This window comes from Diospyros lotus, chromosome 7 (genome assembly GCF_014633365.1).
Source record: "Diospyros lotus cultivar Yz01 chromosome 7, ASM1463336v1, whole genome shotgun sequence".
Lineage (NCBI taxonomy): Eukaryota > Viridiplantae > Streptophyta > Magnoliopsida > Ericales > Ebenaceae > Diospyros > Diospyros lotus.
Window position 1 is genome coordinate 33,036,444 of NC_068344.1, and position 21,114 is coordinate 33,057,557.

The 21,114-nt window shown below is 34.5% G+C and overlaps 2 protein-coding genes across 3 annotated transcripts; one reads left to right on the forward strand and one right to left on the reverse strand.

The window, feature by feature from the left end:
• Positions 1–1,344: 1,344 nt before the first annotated feature.
• Positions 1,345–7,673, reverse strand: LOC127805947 (CO(2)-response secreted protease-like). 2 transcript variants are annotated; one of them, XM_052342802.1, is made up of 11 exons: positions 7,223–7,673; positions 5,810–5,910; positions 5,134–5,231; positions 4,624–4,776; positions 4,245–4,356; positions 3,611–4,115; positions 3,410–3,510; positions 2,972–3,025; positions 2,768–2,882; positions 2,459–2,663; positions 1,345–2,081 (listed from the first exon to the last, which is right to left on the reverse strand). In XM_052342802.1, the coding sequence occupies exons 1-11, from the start codon at positions 7,298–7,300 to the stop codon at positions 1,525–1,527; spliced, it is 2,079 nt and encodes a 692-aa protein (XP_052198762.1). In that variant the 5' UTR covers positions 7,301–7,673; the 3' UTR covers positions 1,345–1,524. The 2 variants fall into 2 exon arrangements, with proteins under 2 accessions (XP_052198762.1, XP_052198761.1); XM_052342801.1 differs by having other exon boundaries at positions 2,972–3,214; positions 7,223–7,672.
• Positions 7,674–16,041: 8,368 nt separating this feature from the next.
• On the forward strand, positions 16,042–17,989 carry LOC127806860 (36.4 kDa proline-rich protein). Its single transcript, XM_052344407.1, has 2 exons — positions 16,042–16,927; positions 17,792–17,989. The coding sequence occupies exon 1, from the start codon at positions 16,167–16,169 to the stop codon at positions 16,911–16,913; it is 747 nt and encodes a 248-aa protein (XP_052200367.1). The 5' UTR covers positions 16,042–16,166; the 3' UTR covers positions 16,914–16,927; positions 17,792–17,989.
• The last annotated feature ends 3,125 nt before the right edge of the window (positions 17,990–21,114 follow it).

Sequence of the window (21,114 nt, forward strand, 5' to 3'; positions counted from 1 at the left end):
CACAACTATGACAATAAAAAATTAGGATAGTAATACAACAACCCATTTGCCCATTTGGGCTGCGGGAAGACCGGAAAGTCTCGTTCACCTCTATGTTGGTTGCCAATTAGGGGTAAATGAGACTTTTAAGTTTCTAGATACCCAAGTCGGTCTCTTATTTGGATTACTGTCATTATTCTAAAAGTTATTGTTATTATTATAAAGAAAGCAGAAATTTAGAGTTTTCTCTAAGAAGAAGAAACAGAAGCGAAAAATATAAAATTATTTTCAAAAGACAATCAAAACTGTTCTCACAGAGAACACTTTCTATAATCAATCAAAGAAAATAACACTTTCCATAAAATAATGAGCAAAATTCAACCAGCACAATGACCAATATATCACGTGATTGCTCCAAGCTTAGAGCAGATCATCTATGAAGTTGTTTGCTATGGAAGTAGAAGAGATTTTCAAGGGTGGTTCTTCTGCCACTTACACACAGATATTCTTATAGCTGGGTTTATTATTGCAACCTAGCTAGCTTCCATGAACTTTCTTCCCTCCCTCAATAAGCTCTTGTTTTCTTCCAAGGGGTCCATCAACGAACCAACGAAATGCAGCAAAGGAACGAAAGCAGAAAAGAAAATTCAAAGCTCTGCTTTATTCCTCCTTTTTTTTTTATATATTTTATTTTCTGGCTAATTGTCACAGATTTAAATCCATGCTTTATTCTTCATTTCTTTTATATATTTTATTTTTTTTTGCTAATTGTCAAAGATTTAAAATTCAAAGCTCTACTTTATTCTTCCTTTCTTTTATATATTTTATTTTTTGGCTAATTGTCACAGATTTAAAACCTCTTAAAAGGAAATTCACACACTAATCTTTGTTGGGTTGAGTTTCGTATTTTGTGAGATGACTAATTAGTTTCTATTTAATTATTAATTAAGTAAAGTAAAGCCCATATCAATTAGGATTATATGAAAGATTTAGGAGCATTTTTGTTTCTAAAAGTATGAAGTATTAAACGGTTTTAACCCTTACCTTTCTAATGTGGCACGCATTGAGAAAAAAGTGAAGAATTTGGAAAAAGAGGGCTAGTGCAGTTTTGATCAAGAAGCTGTTTTGGATTTTATCCGCGGTCCAATTTGGCTGAAATTTGGTCAGCGTATTCAAAATGCAGTAATCAAAATGCACGGCTCTACAATCTAAATGGTGAAGATTAGTTTTGGGGCACTCTATTAACAGATTTCTATAATAGTTGTCGAGTTTCTATTTGATTTACTCTTTTATTTCTTTTTACAATTTTTTGGTTTCAATAGTGATTATACAGAATGATCTCACTGAGAACACTTCCTATAATCAAGCAAAGAAAAGAACACTTTCCATAAAATAATGAGCAAAATTCAACCAGCACAATGACCAATATATCACGAGATTGCTCCAAGCTTAGAGCACAACATCTATAAAGTTGTTTGCTATGGAAGTAGAAGAGATTTTCAAGAGTACATCTCAGGATTCCTGCAAAAAGAAAACTTTCTTTAACTATTCAACATTTACAGCAAACACAGTTCGAACAATATGGTGACCATCCGACCATGTAACAGCTCCAAACTTATAGCCCTTTGAACTATCTTTGCTCCCAAAAGAAATACTAAAAGATGCCTTTCTGGAAGCCTTACTGAAACCAATTTCTTTAGGAGAAACCTCAACTTCTAAGCCAGGTGGAGCATCAATGGAAGAAACATAGAAGGCATTTGGGTTTCCCATATTAGTGACAGTTCTTTTCACAGTTTTCATTCCTTTACTTTGACTGAGTTTGGCTATGGAAATTGATGGGTAGTTGATGTTAGAGATCAGATCCTCATTAGAGTTTCTTGGGCAGCTAAATGTCTTCCTTTCTGAAAATATTAGCCTAATCTTCTTCTCTGGAATGCCATAGTAACAAAGGAAATTGAGGTAATCGATCGTCGTGGTTTCGAACACTAAACCCGGATCAAGAGATTTAAGGGGGTTTATTTCTCCAGCACCCATTTCATGTGGATTTGCTGTGGAATTCCAGCTGTTTGTCAAGGGTTTACCGATGTTGTTGGCGGCAGTTGCTGGAAAAATCAATAAGAGAGACATTTAAATTTAAATAATTCAGAACATTAATGAAAATGAGAACTATTTTGTGCAATTATAATGGAAACTAATTATATAATTACTTCTACTTAACAAGGGCATTAACAATGGTGACAATGAAGAAGATGTGGTGGATTTTGCTACAGTTTTAACAATTGAAATGATAATAATATCATTAGACAAGCAGTTTTATATCTTCATTTTTTGACAACAATCGATGAGAACTCGCGACCACTAACCTCTGTGTGTGTATATGTGTACTGGGTAAATTTTTTCTGAGCATGCACAATAATATTATATCATCATGCATATATCTATCGCATGTATTTTGCGACTTTGAACAGAGAAAAATTACCCGTTGTCATGAGAGCTGATTTGACCATGGAGGAGCTCCAGCTACGGTGGAGAGATTTAATAAAGCCGGCGGCGCCACTGACATGAGGGCAAGCCATTGAAGTTCCAGATCTGAAAGCAAATGGCGATGGTTTCTTTCCAATAAATTCTTCCTTCTTCGGCATCATTGCTGCTAAAATGGCTACACCAGGAGCCATTACATCTGGCTGAAGAACATAACCGGATATAAATATATATATATATATATCAAGTAAATAAGCATTTGATTCTTTAACATTCATAATTATGCTCTTAATTGAAATTATAGGACCTTAAGAATGTTTTCTGTAAGCCGTCCGGGACCTCGCGACGAAAAATAAGCAACAACGGGAGCTGGCCGGAACTTGAGAACTATTTTTGTTCCGAGTATAGCTGCAATGGGATTCCTAGAAAAATTTATGAATTTTGAAGATGAGCTCAAAAAATGATCATAGAAACATGATTTAAGAAGGAAAATCGTCACTTTATCACGTACTTGGTGGAGTTGATATACTTGAGAATTCGAGATCCTGTGTGATTTCCAACTTCACTGAATGGAAAAATGCCCGAATCATAGGGTGTGTTTTTCTCTTCTTCATCAATCAAAATTAAGCCTTTGGCCTTGGCATCAGCCATGTATAATTTTTTTATATTTCTCGATGTATTTGGATCTGTATTGGTACAGACAATTATTTTTCCAGCTACCTTTTTTGGATCAAGAGATCCTGGATAGCAGTTCCTGAATTTTGAATAACAACTTATTATAGTTTTCCAAAATCTACAAAAATTTGACATTTTTGCGATGAAATATTTTGTTTCTTAAACATTGATTTTTGTCGCTGAAGGCCACATTTTAGTGACGAAACAAAATTTTATTGTCACCAATAGCATAGTTACTAATTGTCAGATTTCTTGTAGGGTTTTAAGTACATACCTTGCTTCCCTCAAGGGCGAAAAATCGTAAGCTGCTTGTTCTGCAAGTACTAGAGGATAGGTCTTGGAGGCAGTGAGGTTTGAGAAATTGATTCCAATGCCCTGTTATAAAACAATACAATACAATGAATTCAATTAACTACTTCGACAAAAAAAATTATTTTCTTAATTAGAATTCAACTTATATAACATAGGTACGTACTGGAAGAACTTCCCGATTGCCAAGAAGTATGTTCGACCTAAAATCACGATCAATCGTAGAAGCTGAAACAGTGAGCAACCATGGAGCCGAATTACTGAGGGTGTAAGGATCAGGTCCATCATTCCCTGCGGAACAAACCACCATAACCCCCATCTGCTCGGCATGAAAGGCTCCGATGGCTATGACGTCGTTCATGATGCCCATTTCCAATTCAGAGCTCAACCCTATGGAGATTGAGATGATGTCAACGCCATCCTTAATAGCATCATCAATGGCCCGTAGTAAGACTGCACCAGAGCAACCGAACTCGGAGCAGGCCTTGTAGCTTGCAATTCTAGCTGAAGGTGAGCCCCCTCTAGCTGTGCCATTTGCAAGGCCATAGTAACTAGCATTGGGTACCACTGCTCCGGCTGCAATGGATGCAGTGTGAGTTCCATGCCCAACAGCATCCCTAGGTGAGCCAAATCCTGGACTAGGGTTGTAGTATCTTGCCCCTATGATCTTCCTGTCACAAATCAATTATTTCAATTAATTAGAAGGCTTGTATATCCTAATGACAGTAATTATGGGTTTCCATTGATAAAAGAAATAAAACAAAATAAGTTTTTGATATAAACTGAATTACCAAAATTACCTATTACATCTAGATTTCTTAAAATCAGGTCCTTCCATACAAACTCCTTTCCATCTTGAAGGGATTTCTCCCACGCCATCATCTTTGAAACTTGGAGACTCAGGCCATATCCCTTGAATTTTAAGAAAAGGTTAGTTTGCAATTAACTAGAATTATAAACAATTATTAATGACTTAAAGCAATTTATATAAAAATTTAATTTATCTTAACTTACTAGAATTCTTTGCATTGGCACACATTATATATATATATATATATATAGGATCCAAAGAGAAGAAAAAAAAAGAACCCACCTATTATATATGTACACTGAGTGGTAATAGTTTTGCCAGCTCATGACTGCCAAAAAAAAAAAAAAAAAAACAAAAGACCTAGCTACCTGTATCGATGACTCCAATTATTACGTCGCTGGATAAGTGTTGATCTCTCAGACTAGATCGAATTCTGGATTCTGCTTCCAAAAAGTCCCAGGAATGTGTAGTATGAAGCTTAAGCGTGGGATCTCGAAAGACTGATACAACTTCATCATGGCCTGTGTTTACAAATTCATCATCAATGGTATAATCTGCTATTTTCATTTACATGAAAGCTATCCAAATCAAGAACTCAAAGCAATTCACCATTTGGAGAAATGAAAATGTCCAGTTTAATTGCTACAAAGTGTTATAATTTTACTGCATTCCTATTGCTATTTGTTATGTTCTGAATTAGGATTCTATTTGGTACTATAAAATCATGATTGAGTTTACTCTTAATCTGGATTTAAAATAAAATAATAAAATTGCATATGCCCATGCATTTATATTGCTTTTTTTTTTTTTTTGTAAAAACAATTGTTGGAAAATAAGTTCTAAATGGAGAAAAGAACCCAAATTTAAGGACACTTTACCAGATAGTATGGAAGCTTCCTTCTCTGTAAGCATGGCAGAGAAACCCTTGAAAGCATGACTATAAAGATGGAGTAGAGATATTCTTTCACTCTCTTGACTGCCAAAAATATACACACACATAATTGCATTAACAAATTATTAAGAGGAAAAGAAACAAGGGAGTAATGTTCCTCAAATTCAGTTAATATCACAACAACAAAACATGGTTTTTGCTTTTCTTTTCTTTTTGTCTTTTTAATGTATTTAAGTTTCCTTCTTTGCGTAGGACTTTAAGTGGTAGTCAATCAATAATTAGTATGCTTTAATTAAGATTCTCTTAATATAATATAAAGATTAAAGAGAGGGCAGAACCAGTCACGAGGCATAACTTGTTGCTTAAGGATGTCCAGCACTAAATGATTCTAAAGCAAGCCATATAGATATAGGGCGACCACACAATTGGGAAAGTTGTTAGATAACTAATGGAGTTTAGGGACTGAGGTTGTCGTGGAGATTAATTTAAAGAAGAAGTGCGAGAGGACTCAATAAATAATTGTAGTAATTTTGAGAGAATTTGGATGATTTGTAATTCTGTCTGTTTAGTTAATACCTACCTTATCATTTGATTGAATATAGTTATTGTAAATAAATTCTTGTCTTCTTTCTTTATAAGTGTGATTCGATCATAACAACCACCTTGGAATGAGAGACGATAAAAGGTGCAGATGAGCTGCCTCTTCACCGGCGGCGTTGCCTCCTCTACCATTTGATGGACTCCCCATATAAACCACATAATGCTGCCATCAAAATCAATACTAATCGCAAATCAGTAAATGATCAATCAAATTCCAGTATATATTCAAGCAGTCAAGAGAGAAATATATATATATATATATATTTATATGAATATTCAAAATTAAAGTGTGAGATATATTAAGAGTAAAGTGGTTTGAAGGATAAGATTTGGTCACGCCAGTCAATAATTTTAGGTTTGTTGTCAACTTGTTATATAAAAATAAAATAAAATAAAAATTGAACAAACTAATTCTAAAAATATATCAATCTTTTTCGTGAATTTATAATTTTATCAAATTCTTTTAATTTTGACAATTAGGTCCAAATTAACTTAATTGCATGCAATTTTATCCAATACATAAAATTAATTTAGAAAATATGTTCTTGACACATTAGGTGTTATATAATAATATTATTTGTGAAATTCACACACAAAAATAAAGATAAAAAGAACTTGAGTTTCTTAGCTCCTCTTAATTTGCTATCTCCGTCAAATATTGCTGCCCATTCAACATAATTTACCATTGTTGGCCACCTTCTTTTCTATCGTCGTCGATCGTTGTTAGAGCTTCTTGTAGTTGCTGTCGACTATTCACCTTCTCCACTCATCAACTTACTCCTCACAACCAAACATCAATCCTTATAATCGATCTACCATCACGGACTACTCCTCTATTTTTTGCTTCTTCTCTAAGCATTTGCAACCGTCTTTTCACTGATCGACGTCCACGATCATCGCTTTCCACTCTCACCATCTGATTTTTTCAATTGTTGCAATCGGTAGTTCAATCGCTTCTTCACGTTCTATCACCATCGTTGTCAGCCCCTCCTTCGGCCATTGTTGTTGTCAACTTTTTATCTTTATATATATATATATATGTATGCAGTTCAATAAATAAAAATATTATATGACATTTGACATGTCAAGTTAATATGAATATATTTTCTTTAAATTAATTTTATGTGTTAGATAAAATTGAATCTAATTGAGTTAATTTGAACCTAATTATCAAAATAAAAAAGATTGAATAAAATTATGAATTTCACAAAAAAAGATTGATATATGTTCGTAATTAGCCCTTTTCGTAACAGTGATCTCTAGGTACATGTCTATTACTATAACAATCTCTTTTATGACTAGACACAAATCTTTTTACGTAAACTTATACAAATTTATGCATGCGTATCCATACATATAATTTGTAAATTATTATGTGCGTTCGACAAATTTAATCAATTCACTGTCAAAAGAACAGTAAATGTGAGTGCTGGTGGAAGATAAAAACAAACAGCAGAGACAGGTGAGAAGTTTACCTGGGGAGTCTGGACGGAGGGACCGACACAGACGAGGAGACAGAGAAGGAGGTGAAGTGGGCGGAGAGAGGAAGCCATTAAAATTGGCTGAGGAGCTTCAATTGACAAGGAAGGGTCTTCTGCCGCTTACACAGAGAGATGGTAGATTCTTATTTTCTGGGTTTATTTATTATATATGCAACCTACCTAGCTTCCTTTGAGCTGTGGCAAAGAATCAATCTCGATCACTTCTTTATCTTTATAATTGCCTGTTTCTGTTGCAATAATTAGTTCACTTTCTTCTCTCTAATTGATGAGGGCTTTCCAGAAAGACTAGTAGGAAACAGAGGCCACCGATTCTCTATTGCATAACACATGTAAAGAACGTTCTTCAAAGATGAAATTTCTATCCCTCCTTCTTCAATAAGCTCTTGCTTTCTTCCAAAGCGTCCATCAACCAACGAACGACCGAACGAAATGCCGCAAGGGAACGACAGAAGAAAAGAAAATTCAAAGCTCTGCTTTATTCTTCCTTTTCTTTTATATATTTTATTTTTTGGGTAATTGTCGCAGATTTAAAACCTCTTAAAGGCAATCCCTTGATTAACACACTAATCTTCACTCAAAAAGTAACTAATTAAGAACGTTTCTTGAGTTGGGTGTTGAGTTGATGTAATCAATCAAGTATTATTATACTTTTTTAAACATAAAATTGAGCAGATTTTATAATTGTTTTTAAGAATTTTGTATCAGTTCACTGAAAAGCAAGCCCAAGACGGCTTGAATGGGCTGCACCAGCCCAGGAAAGGCCCTGGGCCGCTAGGTAACTGTGTAGAGCCTATGGGCTTTGAGCGAAGCAAATGGGCCGATAATACTGCAGACAAATCAAGCAGCCCATTGGGCCTAGTGTAATTTCTAGAGTTCTATAACACCCACTATCATGTAATTTTATGATTTTAAATACAAGATGAAGATATATCACTATCACATTCACATGGAATATTTTATTCTAAAGTCACGTACGCACTTGTGCTATGGTTTGTGGTTTGTGTGGTGGTGATGAATCCGAGAGCATCCAGAAGTGCAGTGCAGATCTGAGACGAGTAGAACCACCAGATCATGATCCAGAGGAGTAGAGTAGAGCCTCTGGGCACCATTCATTCGGTCATTTTGGGCCAATGAATTTTACAGCAAGACCACCACCACCACCACCAAACCTGCTTCACTGTAAACTCTGCGGAGATATCACAGCCGACAAAATTCAATAAATTGCATTCTTGTCCCCACACACGTGTATATATGTGTAGAGAGGCTCCAGAATTGGGTGGTTAGATAGTTACCACCCGCGCGCACACACTTATTGACCATCTTGTCTTTTCCTATTACCATATTTATATACAATTCAAAAACCCGGCCTTCTCCCTTATTATACAGATAAGGTAATGTGAACCATTGCTTTATAGTAATAATAAACGTACTTTGTTTTTACATAAGATGTATATATTATATATTGTTTTTAACATCTAAATAATTCTATTACTTGTTTATGATAAATATATTGAGTTTTAAATTATTTAATAAACCAATAAAAATGTTTAAATGTTAAAAATGAAATGAAATAAATAGACCTTGTTTAAAAACATAAGGTCACTACTAAGACAATAATTAATATTATCCGTACATATAAAACAAAACAATTAACGAAAGGAGTAGAATTTTATCTCTTTAATCAATATAATTCTTACTCGATTTGAAAAACAAAAAGACTACAAAAATTACATTAATTCAAACATTCTCCTTTGTTGCAGTGTAGATAAAAGAAAGAATTGTGTTAAATAAGAGACATAAGAATGGAAACGAATTTTTTAACATATTATAGTCAAAAATTTAATTAGAAAATTAAAATCTATGTAATTACCTTTAGCTATTAAATAAACAGAAAAGAAAAAGGGAAAACTTGCAGATTTGTAATGCTATGCTGACCACCCTTTTATTTCAAATGAAAGTACATGAATGGTACAAATCCTACTGTCATGGGCATGTCCTGATATAAATGCCTCTCAAGTGCATGATAAAATTAATACACAGATCAATTAAGAATTTAGGAAAGAATGTTGGTTTATAGGGTACACGATAAATGGTTGGATCATAATAAATTGAGATTTGTATTAATTTTGATTTTTTGTCTTGCACAGTAAGATAAAGTCTCTATTATAATTTACTTTCTCTGTCCAAAATCAAAAGTATGAGTAGTAGAATACCGTGCAACTATCTACAATTTATTTTCTCTGTTAAAATCGAAAATACGAGTGGCAGAAGACCGTGCAAAGATAATAATGCGGAGAATGTTTTGAAAGGCTTCTGTTCTGTACACAGGATTCGAGTAAAATTGCATGAGTAATTGTTTTTAATAATCACATATTAGAAAAGTAATTAAATATCTGTTACAGTGATCATTAATTGAAATCCTTCTGATATTGTTTTAATTATATGAAAATTTTGTAAGATTTTTGAGTGTAGGGTCCAGGGGAGAGGCGACAGATCACATCAGGATTAGGAAAGCAGGATCACGGATGCACAAGATTACAAAAGCAGGAACATGCATGCATTCTCGTTTCTCTTTCTTCGTGGACAAAAGCATAAAAATATATTTCAATTTTGGATAAAAGGACATTTGGCCCCTCAATTTTAAGTTAAATTTATTGTGCTCTCAAATTTTAATTTTGAACTTATTTTACCTCTTAGTTTCTAATTTTATAACAATCACACATTTGAATCTAATAAGCATAGCGCGTGAAACACACATACAGAGATAAGGTGTGTGAATGTAGTACCATTATCTTCTTCTTCCTCATTCCTAGCCCTGACAATCTCTTGCATTTTTTCGTCGTTTGCAATTTCTCGTCTTTCTTGACCAAATCGATTTCTAGTCTTCTTCATCGCCAATCGACCCCGGTCCTTCTTTCCTCGTCGCTGACCAACCTTGGTATCGCCTTCCTTATCGCCGAATCAACGGTAGCATCAAGTGAAAGGAGTTTGTGTTCGTGAATTGAAGGCAGCTAGCAAGGGATAGCGGCCATTCATGTTGCACAGAAACGGTGGCACTGAGCATAGAAATGTCTATTGAATCAATGATGACTCAGCCCAGTTTGTGTTTGTGAATTGAGAGCGACACAGAGCAAATGAAGTTGTGAATCGATGGCAAAGACCAAGGTTAGGGTCTTTGACTCTAGCCTCCGCAAGACCCAGGTCGCCGTCTCCAGCCTTCGCCACTAGCCCTGTCTTCTCTCTTGCAATGTCGAGATTCGTGATGCCTTCTCATTAGCCTGGTCAATGTGGGGCCCACGTCAGACTACGCGTGTTTCATGCATTATGCTTATTTGACCCAGATGTGTGATTGTACAGAATTGGAAGTTAAAAGGGACACAATAGATTTAAAATTGAAAGTTGAGGGGTGCAATAGGTTTAACTTGAAGTTAGAGGTAGTCAAATGGCTTCCTACCCAAAATTGAGGGGCATTTTTATACCTGTTGCCTTCTTTGTGAATATCTCTAATCACCAATCCGCGTATATATATATATATATGTGTGTGTGTGTGTGTGTGTGTGTGTAATTGCTGAACTGTACATCTTCCCATCCCCACTACCTTTCTTTTTCTCTCTGACAGAGGTGGGTCTAAACCTATATATATATGCATGGACATGTTATCATGCTTCCTTTAGTTAAGGTCAAATTGTGCTTTTCTGGACGAGAGAAAAGCAAAGGGTAGGACCTCCAAATTTAGCAAGACTGGGGAGAGCTTTCCAGTGATCATTTGTAACATCTAGTGTTCACAAGAAAGAGGGGAAGATAAGGTCAAATCAATGGTGTTTCTTGTGGGATAAAAATGTAACTTAAGGTGGTAGGTTTCGCTGATATATTTCTAATGGGAGACTTAAGGTTTATAGTTTAAGTTTAGGGTTAAGTGATTAAATATTCCCCCCTTATATGGTTGATGAATAAGAGTGGGGGGAGTTGTTGATGTTACTTTAAATGGTGACTAATTAGGGATTTTTTTCGAAGGTCCTGTAGATAGGGATATGTGCTGAGCTTGGCTGATTGAAAGGCAATAATATGTGCATCTAATTACTCAAAAGTTTTTCTTTTTCTTTATTTTTTTTTTTTTGAGAAAAATGCAAGGAAAAAGATTCATGACATGGCAAGTGACGAGTGTTCATGGAAAACAAGAAAAGAAAAAAATATAGTCGAGAAATCCTTATGTGCAGAATAAGCATCACCTAATTTTGTCTATGTACTGTCCATGAGGTTCAATTGGATACATCATTACTCACTCTACATGCAACAAAGGCAATATAGGCTAACATGGATAAATAGCTCTTAATGGCTCATCAATAGCAACATTATCAACCTCTTCACTCAAAACAAGTAAATCAATGTTTACCCATGAGAGGTCACCTATCCTTCCTGATCCCGTATATCATAGCTAGGGTACTGGATCAGGATCATCATATTCCATTCCAATTGGTTTGTGCCATTTCATTAATTTGGTTCATACCCCTAAAATACAATAGCTTCTCCAAACCCTAGATTCTCCTGTCATCATTATTTTTTCCCCTAGCACATAAGCATGGCTCTATTAGAGGGCTTCATCTTCTTCAAAAATGGTGATTCAGTACATTGTTCAGCCCACTTGATGGTCTCAAAAATAGAAAAAGCTACTTCCATCTAAGCTTGATCGATCAGTGAAAGATTTTAGACATATCATGTGATGTGTAGGGAAAATGATGCAGGCCTTAACTTGCCGTAAAAAAATATGGTAGTGTCGAGAAGTGATGAATTAATGAACCACCAAAGTCATACTTTAAGTGGTATGACAAATGAAGTGTTCGAAAGGTACTGTATTTCTTGGACGCTCATTTGTCCTCCATCGAGCAAATGATGGACAATTAATTCTTCTTCAACAAGCTAGTGGAAGATGAGTACAACCTCCATAAGCAGTTTTCACGGGACCTATATGTACATGTACTCTAGTTTAATTTACATGGCATGTACATTATGTATCGTTGCTTTCTTGAAAGATTTCAGTACAGTGCTCAAATGAAAAGATAGTTGTTTTACAGTTTAGAGCAATTTTTTCGTAGCTCCTCCATTCCCTTCTGTTTGTTTCAATGAATTTACCAAGAAAAACAAAATGTGAGATTGACATTTTTACTATTATAAATTGTACGATGAGTGTTGTGTTCTCCAATAAATAAAAACAAATAATAGTGATAATTTTAATTCTTTTATAAATTTATATTTCTGTACTGTTACCCTTACACCCATAATACAGTAACGAGGATTAAATTAATTAGTTACTGCAGTTCATCCAAGATAGTTGTATAAATTAACTTCTTTGAGAAACAGTCTGAAGTTTGACTGTATAACAGTCCAAACCAATTCTAATCAATTTTCTGTTTATTATTTCTGTCGGCATGAATGTTCACATATTGTGATTGTATATGACAATCCAGTATCAACACATTTCCAAGCACGTGTTAACTTGGATTAATTTGACATCTGGCTAGGGTCACCATATCATTAGTCACATGATCTTATGTTTGAGAGAATTAATTAATTAATATATATTATTATTCCTCTGTCAGAATCAACATATCGATTCTCTCCTAATTATAATTAATTAATTAATTAGGATGCTAATTTTTGACAGTACTATTTAACCTCTCTCTCTCTCTCTGTATATATATATCAAGTGCGTCCTATATATTCATGCATGTGTAATAATTAATGTACTGTAAAATTAAGGTGGCACATGTTCCAGGGCACTGCAATCAGCCCCGCCCACTGGATTGGCATATTATCCTGCCTGCCAGGCTATAACATATGGATTTGCATGAGTAATTAAATAATTTGATTTGTTATTCAGCCATACTTTCTTGTTCCGTAGTCTGAGTCCCATTTGTCTGTTTCCAATAATAATAGAGGAATGCAGATCTGGACTTGCGTTGTGAAATAATGCAATCTTATTAACAAAAAGAGACGTGCACTGTGCACATGCAGTTGGGGCTTGGAGAGGCTCCAGAAATTTGATTTGAATCATTCACAATTAATTCAATTGTTGAAATAGATATATAGTTTTACACTTGATGATTATTTTCTATGAGATTAGAATCTAAATTTTTTTGGGTTGAGCCCAGCCAGTGTGCTTAGAGACCTATGTATTTGAGTGACTGAGTTTTGGCTCCAATAAGTCTACCAGTTATTAGTGTAATTTTGATTTTTACTTATGATTCCAACTCATGAATTAATTAAGCAAGGTTTACTAGCTACTTAGTAATTACCAAGTACTATCATATAGTGGTATTCTCGATCATCAGAGTTTAATTATTTTTTTTAAAGGGGACTACTATAGATACACATTTTTGTATTCTTATTTAATACAAGTCATTTGTGAACACTTGAAGAATAGTGGCTATGGATTCTTGTCGACAACAATAAAAAAAAAAAAATCAGTCAATTTTATAATATTTAAATTTTTATTATTACAAAGTTTTAGAATGGTATAGACACACAATGTGGATAGATGGTGACGTTGGAGCTATCTTGTTCAAAGGGATATGCAAGCACATATGCAACTAGCTAGCTAGGGTTTCTAGTTTCACCAACTTTATTCCTTGCTAATTAAAACCCTTTCTATATATGTGGACTGATTTGTTTAAGCCCTCGACTTGCTAATTGCCTAATAACTAATTAACTCTCTAAAACCAAATTTATACCAACATGTTACGGAATTGGATCGAATACAAATTACAATCAAATCATCAACCACACACACGAATACAAAATTTAATGCAAAAAATGTAAATAAAAAAAACCACAAGTAGAAAAATAAAATATCACTACGATGAAATTGATACAATAATAGTAATATAGTTATGCTAATTTAAGGGCATTAAGCTCCTATTTCTAGATCTAAACTTACATTTTGATTAGAAGATGAATCAAATAAGATAAATCCTCAATTGAGATAAATCTCAATCACAATCGAATTTGACATCCTAATTATAGTCAGATTCAAAATCTTAATCACAGTTAAATTATAAATTCTAACCACAATCAAATTTAAATTCCGAGTCACAATTATAACAAACTCTAACTTGATAGAAATTCAAATATATATGAAATTATTTATAATTATTTATTCCAATAAAATTATGGAGAATTAATCTCCCTGATAAATACCAACCAAAACTGCACCATGGGAAATATCATCCAAATCCACACAACAATTACTGTAATGGATATTTTCAGTCATATTAAAGTATAGTCAACAAGATCAACCTCAACATATCTTTACTAACCTTAATGACTCAACATTTACCAATATAAATCTATCTTGATAACTCTACTTTCATCTAAATTTATCCATCTAAAATTGTACACATCTTAACTACCATAATGAAAATCTAATATTCCGATCCAACAAAGGAATATCGTATTTCAAAGTAGCTATTACAAAAGATTAAATAACCTTAAATAATGTCAAATGATTAATAAATAAAACCCCAATAGAAAATAGACCATGATAGGCGAATCTGGGCTAGATAGATTTGACAGGTCGAATCTAATCTAATGGCTGAGATCTGGGCTAAACAGATTTGGGTTGGATCTTGGCCAATCAGTTAGATCTGGTTGACAGGATCTAAAAGAGTCGGATCCTAGTAGGCCGGATCTAGACAAGATATGGGTGTGCTAATGGAAGGAAGAGGTGTGCATTAATGGCAAACAAAGGCTGATCGAACAGTAGCTACATATGCCAAAGACAATGACCGATGATGGCAAAAGCTTGATGAGGGGTCGTCGTTCGAAGACGAGGATAAGCCCGATGGTCATGTGGGTGACAATGAAAGGTAAACGTTAGCCTTAATGGAAGTTGAAAGGTTGCAATGGTAGAGGTTGACCGTTGGCGATAAAGATGAAGAAAAAGATGGTTGGTCAAGCTACAAAAAAGGCTAACGATGGCAAACGCTAAGATGGCCATAGGAAGCTCCTTCGAAGGCAATCCCAAATAGTCAATGATGGTCATTCTCAACCACTGTTGTCTGATTGAAGGCCACCGACGAGTACGATGAAGGTAAGGGCGATTGAATGGCGATGGCAGTGGTCAAGTGATGGCGGGGACGGTGGCTAGGGTTGGGCAACAGTACTCTGGTTAGATGATGAAGATGTGTAGATCCAACGGCTGAGATATGTTAAACATTAATGGTTTGATCAAATGGCTCTTATACCAATTTTTATTACAAATTGGATTGAATACAAACCATAATCAAACCATTAACTACACAAACGAATACAAAATTTAACATGAAAAATCCAAATCTAGAAAAATTACAAACAGAAAAAATAAAATATCACTATGATAAAATTAGTATAATAATAGTAATATAGATGCGCTAATTCCATGGCATTGGAGATTTATTTATAGAGTTAAACTTATCTGTAAATGTACTTAAAAAATTATAATCTGATTAAAAGATTAATTTTCAATTAAGATAAATCTGAATCACAATCGAATTTAACATCCTAATTATAATCAAATTCAAAATCCTAATTAGGGTCAAATTATGAATCTTAATCATAAACAAACTTAAATTTCGGAATTATAACACAACCGAATTTAATTTGAATATTATCCATATAGGGAAAGTTAATTAAGCATTATTTATATTAGGCACATACATATAACTTAAACTCAATAAATATTGAGTATGGATTCATCTGCATTATACAAGTTGCCAACTAGCAAATTTGTCATTTGGCTTTGAGCCCAACCCATCTTCACGTGATTGGCTTCTAGGGTTTATCTCTACTCTATATAACACCCTCACTCATCTTCAAGAACTTCCATTCCTTTCCCTCTCTTTGCTTTAACAAAAAGCAGAGAGAAAGTGAGAAGAAAGCAACAATGGAGCCCTCTAAGCTCCCAGCTCTCCTCCTCATTTCCATGCTCTTCATCTCCTCAGCCACCCCAATTCTCGGCTGTGGCTACTGCGGCAAGCCCTCTCACAAGCACAAGAAGCCCAAGGGCCCAAAGGGACCCATCACGGTTCCACCCATTGTTAAGCCTCCGATCACCCTGCCGCCGGTCACCGTCCCCCCCATCAAGCCACCGATAACCCTACCTCCAGTTGTGAAGCCACCCATCAACCTCCCTCCGGTGACTGTTCCACCAGTCACAGTCCCTCCAATTAAGCCACCAGTGACCCTCCCTCCGGGGATTGTTCCACCAGTCACAGTCCCTCCAATTAAGCCACCAGTGACCCTCCCTCCGGGGATTGTTCCACCAGTGACTGTGCCGCCAGTGACAGTCCCTCCGGTGACCGTGCCACCCGTGACAGTGCCGCCAGTGATCACTAACCCGCCAAAGGGTAAGCCCTGCCCGCCACCGCCTGCCACGTGCCCAATTGACACCCTGAAGCTGGGGGCCTGTGTGGATCTTCTCGGTGGCCTGGTGCACATTGGGCTGGGCGACCCGGTAGTGAACCAGTGCTGCCCGGTGCTGGCGGGGCTGGTGGAGCTGGAGGCGGCGGTGTGCTTGTGCACCACTCTGAAGCTGAAGGTTCTGAATCTCAATGTCTATGTTCCGCTGGCCCTTCAGCTTCTTGTCACTTGTGGGAAGACTCCCCCACCTGGCTTCACCTGTTCTCTCTAGATCTAAAGATCCAAGTTAAGTACTCACTACTCCATCATCAAACCCTAATCATATATATGCCTTGTTTTTCTTTTTTGTTGAATATATATATATATATATATGTCTTGTTGTAAAGCTTTAGACTTGCATGATAGCTCAATTTTCTGTTCGCCATTGCCATATAAGCATTTATACCAGAAGTTCATGCAAAATGAGGTGAAGGTGAATAAACAATGAGCTCATGTATATTCTAAAAGGGCGGACATAGTGGTCAGATTATAGGGTCTAGGGTAAATAAACAATGGACTCAAACCTTCATTGGAGGCTAGTCTCACACATTTTTATTATTTGGTGTGCATTATTTGTAGAATATAGTATATACTTGAATAGTTTTAGAAAATATTTTATCGGAATATCATTTTTCTTCCTTGCAATACAGTTCTAGCTATTTCACCCTGAGCAATGATAGTTGGCTCATATACAGTCACATTTCTGCTTCCTATGGATAGTCACTATTGCATATGTAAGCTGACCTTTTATTGCCAAATTCGCATGTTGATCTCACAGTTTAAAATTACTAATTTTCTTTTAAACTTTATTTTCAAGTCATTTTGGCTGTTAGGAATGTCTCTGGAACAAGAAATTTTGGGCGGGAAAGAGAAAAATATTAGCATAATATGTGTGATTTCTTCTTTTCATTCCACAATTAATCTTAATTACCTGTTCTTCTCTCTTTAAGTCTTATCTATGTGTGTGTGTGTGTGTGTAACACAGACAATAACAGATTAAACAAATTAAGGTGTTGTATTTGTTCTTCGAATGCTCCTTTTATATTATGTAAGTATAAAGAAGAAGAGGCAGCCTTGGCTCATTGTGTCACATGATGTACGGACTTGCAGGTTGCTAACTTAATATCAAGCATTGGACGAAATCGACATGAGAGGATGTCGAGACTCTCTCTCTCTCTCTGTCTCTCTTCGCTTATTGGAACTGCCAACGTTTGGATTTATTGTTGTACACCCATTTGTTTCTGCAAAATTATTTGATGTATGTTCTGTTGTATTCTTGACTGCAATCGGTCATGATTTTCTTTCTCATTTCCAATCTCTCCCTCTCTCTCTCTCTCTCATATAATTATCCCCTGCTGACAACTGGTAGCCATTGCCACATGCATGCATACACATATAACATAATATACATACGTAATACTAGCTAGAAAGCCAGTTAATTTCCTGATCTCGAAAGTTGAACAAATTAGCTTTAATTTGTAAATGAAATTTCTCTTTCATTTTTAATTTAGTAATACAAAAATTAGTACTCTATCTAGATAATGTATGATAATAGATAATGTCACGGGGACGTTTTTTAATTAAATAAATTAGTTAATTAAAAAATTACTTTCAAGTCGAAATTGGTCATATTCTATGAAAAAGTTGATTAACTTTCCTGTTCTCATCATCAATCCAATGCCCCTGACCCTGATCGTTTAAAAGGCAATACTAGATCCATTTACCTATTTTTTTAATTGTATAAAGTAGCCATTCCTCCTCTCTTTATCCTTTCACTCTTAATTAAATTAAAAAAAATAAATAAAATTGATGCAGAGGCCCACAAGAAGCTTTTTAAAACTCTTCCCATTCCATTGTCATGTATAAAGTTGTAATGGGTTGATTGAAAATGATACCTTCACTGAGAAAAAAAGGAAACCATTACTTGATTGATTGTTGATATTGTACAAAAGATACTTCTTACAATTAAGACATGACAATATGTAAAAGCAAGCCATTATAATTACATAATTCTTTGTCTTAATCCACAGCTAATAAACATTATCATTTTGTATAGAGAACATGTCAAATAAACTTTCTAGTCGAACTTGCTGGGGATTTGGGATAACCCAGAAGAGAAATTAAGGACTCCAATTTGCATGAAGAGTAAGTTAATGTCTGTCATTTATATGAGATTAGGTTTGATACTGAGTGGTTAAATAATTGATAACTTACTCCAAATAGACTTAAAATTATTTAATAAAATGACGGTACTATTGTTATATATTTTAATATAATATCATTAATATGAACTCCATTACTCACTAGACAAAAGATCTCACACATACTTTGAGAAAAGAATCATTAAAATTCACAAAACTCGAATTTCAACTCTAAGAAGGTGACCATCGTGCAGTGGTTGATGGAAGATCCTATTTATGAAAATGAAGGTGTGAGAACACATGGTAGAGAGCTAGCAGACAGTACAATTGTACATGGTATGGAGATTTTTGTATGGCTTGCTTCCTCAGAGAGAGAGAGAGAGAGAGAGATGGTAGAGAGCTAACAGACAGTACAATTGTACATGGTATGGAGATTTTTGTATGGCTTGTTTCCTGAGAGAGAGAGAGAGAGGCATAAAGATGAGAAGGAAGCAAACAAATAGTAGATTGCCAAGAGTAATAAAAAAAAGAGTAGAATTCGACAGCCAGTAGGGGGACCTTCATAAAGATAGGAGAGGTAGCAGATGATGAACCATGTATGTTTTGTCCTGTATTCCCTGCACAACACGTGGATACTGTCTCCAATGCTAGCTAAGCTGGGGTTCTTCTTCTTCTTTCACATCTAAAGATTCCTTCTCTTACCGTGCATTGGATTGATTGATTGATTGATATGAACAATGTGGGTCGCATAACCACACAATTACCTATTTATATATATATATATATATAATAAGTCTCCTGTTTAATTATATTCATAAATTAGATTCTGAAAATTTATCATAGAGAGATAGACATTAAAAATAAAAGTATATATCGCTATCACAATGATTCCTTACAACATGCAATCACAGGCAATTCTAAAGTACTACAGATGTTGGTCTGAGTTGGTCTCCTACCTTTGAAGTATATTGCACATTTTTATTTTTATAGTGTACTTTTTAATTTTTGTGGCATTTCGCGTCCTATCGTTTGAAATATCTCTCTTTTTTACAGCGTAATTCCATGCCGTAATTTGAATATTTTTTCTAAAATTCTTTTTATTTTTTTTGAAAACTTTTCCTTTAATAACCCTTGCCAACCCTTACGAATTTCTATTTTTTTTTAAATCTTTATTTGCTTGACATTCTATTTTTATTATTAATTTTTTCTCAAATTCATTAGAGATTAATCCCCTAAATGACGCATAGTGAAGTTTATCTCCCGTGGTCTTGCCTTTTAAGTAACTCTTGTGATTGGTTTAATTTATTAAAGTAAATCCTTGTGTATACACTCTTTTTAATTACGAGTTAAACTTAATTTAATTTGTAACTTATATTAAAAAGTCTAAATTTTTAATTACTTCCAAAATATCAAATTTAAAAGTAAAAAAAAATATATTTTTTGAGTCTTCCGACTAAAAATCCTTAGAAATTTTTAAAATAAATTTTTAAGTCATTGTAACTCAAGAGATATATGAATGTAAAAGTTATATATCTATTTTCGACAAAATAAAATGACGTGCCTTAAATAAAAACTTAGTTCATATAACGAATAAGTTATCCATTTTTCGACAAAATAAAATGATGTCTTAAAAAAAAACTTAGTTCATATAACGAGTTTGACGTATTTAATACACTTAATATAACTAAAATAAAACTTATACAAATTTTTAAGTACGTCATGTATAAAAACACATAGTATCTATAGCTCATGGCATGCCACAATAATAATAATTATTATGAAATTCCAAAACTTTGGTTCAAGAACTTCCTTCCACTTCAAAATTGCTCCCCATACTAAAACATTTGAATGATCCAAGAAATATAAAAGATAAATCTTTTAAATAAGGAACCCCTTTAAAATAAAATATTAATATAAAATGTGTACATGAAAAAAAATGTAAATTTTTACTCCACAATACCACTTATTACAATATTGGCATACTCCAATTGATGAAGACCTTGTTTACTCTTCATACATTTCCAATCTTTCCTTACTCACCTTGATAAAAACTTCTTTTTCCTTCTTATGTGTGCACTCTCTATCTCTCTCCCTCCATCTCGAGCCACCGCACATGAATCTCTCTTCTTTTAAGAATTAAAAGACCACTCTCGTGACCCCCTATTTATTTATACTCAACACTCTCATAGACCTCACCACTTGGGTAAGGTTTCATTTTTTTTTTTTAAAGTCTCATTTTATTCTGATGAAAAATTTTGATCTCTCACTATTTAAATAGAGGTCAAAGGTCAT

Excerpts from the sequence above, each read along its gene's own strand:
- LOC127805947 (XM_052342801.1), bottom strand. The coding sequence starts at position 7,300 with ATGGCTTCCTCTCTCCGCCCACTTCACCTCCTTCTCTGTCTCCTCGTC. Across the intron at positions 4,357-4,623 it reads AATTGGAGTCATCGATACAG|GGATATGGCCTGAGTCTCCA; the intron begins GTAGCTAGGTCT and ends TTAAAATTCAAG. Across the intron at positions 2,664-2,767 it reads TTACAGAAAACATTCTTAAG|CCAGATGTAATGGCTCCTGG; the intron begins GTCCTATAATTT and ends TATGTTCTTCAG.
- LOC127806860 (XM_052344407.1), top strand. The coding sequence starts at position 16,167 with ATGGAGCCCTCTAAGCTCCCAGCTCTCCTCCTCATTTCCATGCTCTTC.